The sequence below is a fragment of the Pinus tabuliformis genome, chromosome 5_2 (genome assembly GCF_031772625.1).
Source record: "Pinus tabuliformis cultivar Carrire ecotype Pingquan chromosome 5_2, CPIR1, whole genome shotgun sequence".
Lineage (NCBI taxonomy): Eukaryota > Viridiplantae > Streptophyta > Pinopsida > Pinales > Pinaceae > Pinus > Pinus tabuliformis.
The window spans coordinates 196,084,557-196,092,188 of record NC_142306.1 but is presented as its reverse complement, the minus strand read 5'-3'; the positions used below and the strand labels follow the sequence as shown (position 1 = coordinate 196,092,188).

At 38.6% G+C, this 7,632-nt stretch overlaps 1 protein-coding gene across 1 annotated transcript; it reads left to right on the top strand.

Moving 5' to 3' along the window:
• The first annotated feature begins 6,398 nt into the window (after positions 1-6,398).
• Positions 6,399-7,085, top strand: LOC149158238 (carbon catabolite repressor protein 4 homolog 1-like). Its single transcript, XM_089433926.1, has one exon. The coding sequence runs from the start codon at positions 6,399-6,401 to the stop codon at positions 7,083-7,085; it is 687 nt and encodes a 228-aa protein (XP_089290052.1).
• Positions 7,086-7,632: the final 547 nt, after the last annotated feature.

The following is a 7,632-nucleotide window of genomic DNA, read 5'->3' as shown; positions in this document are numbered from 1 at the left end:
TCCGACACAATCAGCATGAGACACGCGTCCAGTGTACAACCATGAAACCACCATCTCCCCGGACGTTAAATGTCGTTTGAGTTGTGTGAGGTTGGTGTGCGAATTGCGTCCGATCGGGTCAACGCATGTGGACTCACTCCAACCTGCCAGAACGTTAATCTTACTCTTACCGTCGGCTTCTAATTAATGCATTTAATGCTTGGTCATAGTTTTAGGTGAAATTTTTAAAGTTTTGCATACGGCACGTAATATTAAATTTGTTTTGCTAACACATAAAAATATATGTTTTGTGTATGCCTTGACTTGGCATGGTATGGTATTGTATTGCACACGGGAGGAGGTGAAACAAGTGGTGCGCTGCAGCGAAAAGAAACCAGAGGGTGTATGCACAGCAGTGCAAAGATATGCATCTTTGTATTTTGTAATGTTTTGTTTTTGTGGTGTTGACCGTTTGTAATGCAATGGTGAAATCGCACAGCAGTGCGAAGGTGAAACAAGAGCAGAGCATGTAATGCTTTATGTGCTGGAAGTTTTGTAATATGCATGTGTGTATAATGAAATTGTTTTACAGCAGTAAACTTATGTAAATTTTTATTCTTCAGCAGTAAATGTAAAAGCTTCTTTTACAGCAGTAAAAGTGTATGAAGATTTTACACAGCAGTGTAAAAATCATTTTTGTAAAAGAGAGACAGAGTATTTTGTTTTGGTGAAAGTTCTTGTGTAAATCCCTCTCAGCTAAGAGGATGAAATTGTATCAGTCTTTTGTTCTAAATCAATAGAAATGTTTTATGGCTGTGTAATGGACTGTTCTCAGTAAATTTGTTTTAAAAGCTTCCCTGTGCAAAGATCCTGGACAGAGGAAACAGAGCATTGTCTATGTGGTGTGTAATTTGTTTGTTTTTGGTATTTTCCCATCAAAAATACCCAACAGTGGTATCAGAGCAGGTCCAGGCTCTTTAAAGAAGTTAAAGAAGCTGAAGGGAGAAGGTTGTTGCTGCAGCAAAACTTCTCAGGCAGACAGAAGACTCAGACAACGAAGGATTCAGGTATTCTTCATAGCTATCTTGTTTGTTACTGTTGGAACAGTCAGTGTTTATACACACAGTCAAGGTTTTAAAGCCTTAGTTCAAAATGCAAGGAATGACAAGCACAAGCATGGGTATGTTTAACACCCAGCTCCCACAGTTTAATGGGAAGAACTATGACTACTGGTCAATAACCATGAGAGCATTATTTATCTCTCAAGATCTCTGGGAACTAGTTGAATCTGGGTTTGCAGAACCAGCAGATGAAAATGCATTTAATAACTTAACTTAGGGAGAGAAGGACCTATTGAAGAGCAATAGGAAGAAGGATGCAAAAACCATTGTATTGTTTTATCAAGCAGTGGACCAGAGTATATTTCCAAGGATAGCAGCAGCTACATCATCACATAAAGCATGGCAAACCCTCAAGACAGCCTATCAAGGCATGGAGAGAGTGAACACAGCAAAACTACAATTGCTGAGAAAGGATTTTGAGAACTTGAACATGAAGGAGTCATATAACATTGACTCATTCTTCACTCATGTGATTGGTGTAATCACACAAATGAGAACTCATGGAGAAACCATTGAAGATAGAAGGATTGTGGAGAAAATATTGAGGGTCTTACCCTCAAGGTTTGATGCCATAGTCACCACCATTGAAGAAACAAAGGATCTCTCAAACTATTCAATTGATGAGCTACATGCATCACTGATAACACATGAGCAGAGGTTGAGTAGGAATGAAAACTCATCTCTTGAGCAAGCCTTCAAGACCCAGATGTCCTTTGGAAGAGGAAGAGGTCAAGGAAGAGGAAACAGGAGAGGAAGAGGCAGAAGCCAGAACAGAGGTGGAAGGAACAACCCATCAAATGCACAAGGAAGAGGCAGCAATACAAATCAGAACCAAGGCCAAGGCAGTAGCCAACAAAGAGAACAGTATCATGCTCAAGGACAAAGGTATGATAAATCTAATGTTCAATGCTATTATTGCAAAAAGTATGGACATTATGCAAGTGATTGTAGAAAGAAACAACATGATATGAACAGTAGACAAAATGAAAATGTTACAAGAGAAAACAACAGTCATGAAAATGTCCTGTTAGCTTGTAACATGGCTGAAACACATAGTGAAGACATATGGTTTTTAGACTCAGGTTGCAGCAACCATATGACAGGAAACATTGCCCTCTTCTAAGCCTTAAATCAAAACTTGAAGCCAGAGGTCACACTAGGAACTGATAGTAAAGTGTATGTTATGGGAAAAGGAGAAGTAAAAATATTTTCAAAACAAGGAGAAAGGAAAACCATAGCAGATGTCTACTATGTCCCCGGAATGAGATGTAACCTCTTGAGTATTGGACAACTTATTCCAAAAGGTTACAATGTCTTTTTTGTGAATGATGTATGCACCATCATGGATATACCACCCAGCAAAAGATGCTTTGTTGAAGTGAAGATGACAAGGAACAAGATGTTCCCTCTCCGGATCAGGGCAGACTTGAAGAACAAGAAGGAAATGGCAGCAGTCACCCAAGAGGCCTTCCAAAGCGTGCCAAAGGATGAAAATTGGTTATGGCACTTGAGATTCAGGCATCTAAATTTTGGAGGTCTAAACCTATTAAGCAGAAAAGGAATGGTAAGAGGATTACCATTGATAGAGAAGCCGGACAGCCTTTTTGAAGGTTGTATATTGCGCAAACAACATAGAGAAAGTTTTCCATCAGGGAAAAGCATAAGGGCAAAGGCACCCTTAGAGATCATCCACTCAGATTTATGTGGACCGATGCAAGCTCCATCATTAGCAGGCAACCTATATTTCTTAACATTCATTGATGACTTTACAAGAAAAACTTGGGCATATTTCCTTAAAAACAAAAGTGAAGTGTTTGAGAAATTCCAAAATTTCAAGGCATTTGTGGAAAACCAAAGCAGGCTGCACATTAAAGTTTTGAGAACTAGTAGAGGAGGTGAGTATATCTCCAAGGAATTCCTAAGATTTTGTATAGAAAATGGAATTCATAAACAGTTTACAGCTAGGTACACCCCACAGCAAAATGGAGTTGCTGAAAGGAAGAACAGAACCATCATGGATATGGCGAGGAGCATGTTGAAGGCAAAGCATTTGCCAAATGATTATTGGGCTGAAGATGTACATTGTGCATTTTATATTTTGAACAGGTGTCCTACAAAAGCAGTGATGAACAAAGTGCCAGAAGAAGCATGGAGTGGGAGAAAGCAAGGAGTCACCCACATGAGAGTTTTTGGATGTGTGGCCTATGCACACATTCCAGATCAGCTAAGGAAGAAGTTGGACAGCAAAGGGGAGAAATGTATCCTTGTTGGATATAGTGATGAATCCAAAGCCTACAGGCTATATATCCCATCTACTAAGAAATTTTTTGTAAGCAGGGATGTTCAATTCATTGAGGAAGAAGCTTGGGATGGAAGCATAGAGAAAACAGTGAATGTTAAAAACTGTTTGTCTCATGATGAGGATGAAGAGGAGGTGGCTGAAATGAATCCCCAAACAGTAGCACCAACACAAGAACAACAAGGTACACCATTGAGGATAAATGAAAGTGCTTCTCCAAGCACACCACAAGGAGGAAATTCGAGTGCATCTTCAAGCACTTGCACACCAAATGAAAGAGGTAAGAAGTTTAGAAATCTAAGTGACATTTATGATGAAGGAATGAATTCCTTGTTTGCCTTGTATTGTCATGTTGATGATCCTATTCATTTCGAGGATGCAATTAAAGATAGGAAATGGATATAAGCTATGGATGAAGAGATGAATGCCATAGAGAGAAACAAAACATGGGATTTGGTTGAGCTACCAAAAGGCAAAGAAGTCATTGGAGTGAAATGGGTCTACAAGACCAAGAGCAATGCTGAAGGCAAGATTGAAAGGCATAAAGCAAGGCTGGTTGTCAAAGGCTACAAGCAGCAGTATGGAAGAGATTATGAGGAGACTTTCGCCCCGGTTGCAAGAATGGAAATAGTGAGAGCAGTGTTGTCCATAGCAGCTCAAAACAAATGGAAAGTCTACCAAATGGATGTGAAATCAGCATTCCTAAATGGAGTGTTAATGGAAGAGGTTTATGTGGAACAACCTCTCGGATATGAGAAGAAAGGAGAAGAGCACAAAGTGTGCAAATTGAAGAAAACTCTTTATGGGCTGAAGCAAGCGCCAAGAGCATGGTACAGCAGGATAGATTCTTATCTATTGGATAATGAATTTGACAAGTGTGAAGGAGAACCCACTGTCTACATCAAAGAAAATGATGGTAAAATTTTAATTGTTGTCTTATATGTTGATGATGTTATTTTCACAGGTAATGATGATCAGCTCATTGAGAATTTTAAATCAGTCATGAAAGAGGAATTTGAAATGACTGACATGGGTTTCTTGAGATACTTCTTAGGCATAGAAGTAGATCAAAATGAAAAAGGAATTTTTATCTCACAAGCTAGATATGTAAATCAAGTGTTGGGCAGATTTAACATGCAAGAATGCAAAGCAGCGATCACTCCCACAGTAATGGGATTAAAACTCAGCAGAGAGGACAGCAGCAAGGATTTTAATCCTAGTTTGTACAAGAGTATTGTTGGCAGCCTTATGTATTTAACAACAACTAGACCTGATATTATGTATGCTGTTAGCTTAATTTCCAGATTTATGGAGAGGCCAAAGGAGGCACATTGGCAGGCAGCAAAGAGAATTTTGAGGTATGTCAAAGGTACCAAAATGTTTGGAATTTTATATCATGCCTCAGAACATTTAGATTTGGTTGGATACACTGATAGCGATTGGGCTGGAAGTGTAGATGATCGGAAAAGCACTTCCGGTTATATTTTTCACATGGGTTCAGGAGCCATTTCATGGGCTTCTAAGAAGTAGTCCATTGTAGCAATATCTACAGTAGAGGTTGAATATGTGGCAGCTAGAGCAGCAGCATGTCAAGCAGTTTGGATGAGAAGGACGTTGAGAAGCTTAGGCCAAGAGCAGGCAAAAGCGACAATGGTCTTTTGTGACAATAGCTCAGCTATTGCTTTGTCAAAGAATTCAGTGTTTCATAAAAGAACGAAACACATTGATACAAGGTTTCACTATATCAGAGAATTAGTGAACAATGGAGAAATTGTCCTAGAACATTGCAGGACTCAGGAACAGGTTGTAGACATCTTGACAAAGCCACTACATCAGAAAAGCTTTGAATTTTTGAGAAAGAGCTTGGGTATGTCTGAATGCCCAGCAGTTGAAATTAAAGGGGAGTGTTGAAATATTAATTTCAACCGCATTTACTGCATTGTGGTTTGGCAAAACCACCCAGACTTCCCCGCACCACCATTCGCAAAAGGTCGTTTTCGTGAGGAGGGATCCGACACAATCAGCATGAGACACGCGTCTAGTGTACAACCATGAAACCACCATCTCCCCGGACGTTAAATGTCGTTTGAGTTGTGTGAGGTTGGTGTGCGAATTGCGTCCGATCGGGTCAACGCATGTGGACTCACTCCAACCTACCAGAACGTTAATCTTACTCTTACCGTCGGCTTCTAATTAATGCATTTAATGCTTGGTCATAGTTTTAGGTGAAATTTTTAAAGTTTTGCATACGGCACGTAATATTAAATTTGTTTTGCTAACACATAAAAATATATGTTTTGTGTATGCGTTGACTTGGTATGGTATGGTATTGTATTGCACACGGGAGGAGGTGAAACAAGTGGTGCGCTGCAGCGAAAAGAAACCAGAGGGTGTATGCACAACAGTGCAAAGATATGCATCTTTGTATTTTGTAATGTTTTGTTTTTGTGGTGTTGACCGTTTGTAATGCAATGGTGAAATCGCACAGCAGTGCGAAGGTGAAACAAGAGCAGAGCATGTAATGCTTTATGTGCTGGAAGTTTTGTAATATGCATGTGTGTATAATGAAATTGTTTTACAGCAGTAAACTTATGTAAATTTTTATTCTTCAGCAGTAAAAGTAAAAGCTTCTTTTACAGCAGTAAAAGTGTATGAAGATTTTACACAGCAGTGTAAAAACCATTTTTGTAAAAGAGAGACAGAGTATTTTGTTTTGGTGAAAGTTCTTGTGTAAATCCCTCTCAGCTAAGAGGATGAAATTGTATTAGTCTTTTGTTCTAAATCAATAGAAATGTTTTATGGTTGTGTAATGGACTGTTCTCAGTAAATTTGTTTTAAAAGCTTCCCTGTGCAAAGATCCTGGACAGAGGAAATAGAGCATTGTCTATGTGGTGTGTAATTTGTTTGTTTTTGGTATTTTCCCATCAAAAATACCAAACAAGAAGTCCAACAGAACCATTTTTCTGATTTTTTCCATCCAGAATTGGCCAAATTAGGATATGAAGGGATGTTTAAGCGAAAGCAGAGAGAAGGCAACATTCCAACTGTTGATAACTTTGTGTTCGATTAATTTGAGATATAAAGACAACATTGCCCTGCATGTCATCCTTTCCATAAAAGAAACTAGTGAACGTCTGTGCATAACCAATACCCACATCCATGCAAATAATAAAAACAGTGATGTAAAGCTATGGCAGGTCTACTACTTGCTCAAAGATTTGGAGAAGTTTGTCCACGATATTCCTGTTGTACTATGTGGGGACTTCAATTCTTTGTCCGGAAGCGCTCCCCACTCACTTCTTACCAAAGGCTATGTGGATCCCTTACATGAAGAAATTTCGGATTATGATCCATCCATTAAACTCATGTTTCGTCATAGAATACCTTTAGCAAGTGCTTATTTTAAGTATTCCCGATGCAATCTTCCCCTACAAGACGCGTTGAAGAAAATGGATGGTAAAACGGGGGAGCCGCGTTTCACTACCTTCATTGAGAATAGCCGAGGGAAATTTCAGGGAACGTTAGATTACATTTTCTATGCCATGAAGTTGAAGGCGGTGTCTTTACTAGAGATTATTGATGAGGAGGAGGTGAAGGACCGTGCACTTCGTTCGTTAATCATTCTTCCAATCACATCCCAATTGCAGCCAAGTTTAGTTACACCCCCGCATGAAAACCTGCAATGAAAGGAAATATGCATCTCAAGGGTTATGACCATAACTTTAGATAGAAAAATGAAGAACCTTATTAAATGAAATGTTCCTTGTTGTTGTTTGATAGTCACGGTAAAATTGTGTGGTAATTTATGTTAATTTTTTCTTTACTAAAAATTAGATAGACACAAAGAATTGTGCATTTTTTTCTTTTTTATTTCTCCTATTATGTTCTTAGTTAAATGGATATTATCACTAGAACTAAATTATGTATGACTAAAATTAAATTGTATCTTTCTACAATTAAGTGAACTTTCTATAATCCTATATTTTTAAGACAATGATTCCTTTTTTTCTTAGAAAGTGTGCAATGACTCTCCCTAGGTAGCATTCCACTCCACTCATATGTAGGCATTTTAGTTTACCTTTGTGCATGTGATACAAAGTTATATATATATATATATAATTGTGCTAAACCACAATGTTGATATCATTATGATCTATAAGCATTGGACCAAGTGTGGTCATTGTCACGGTAGTTGTGTGGGATGTGAAGTCGGCTAGAGGGGAGATTTGGTTA

Excerpts from the sequence above, each read along its gene's own strand:
- LOC149158238 (XM_089433926.1), top strand. The coding sequence starts at position 6,399 with ATGAAGGGATGTTTAAGCGAAAGCAGAGAGAAGGCAACATTCCAACTG.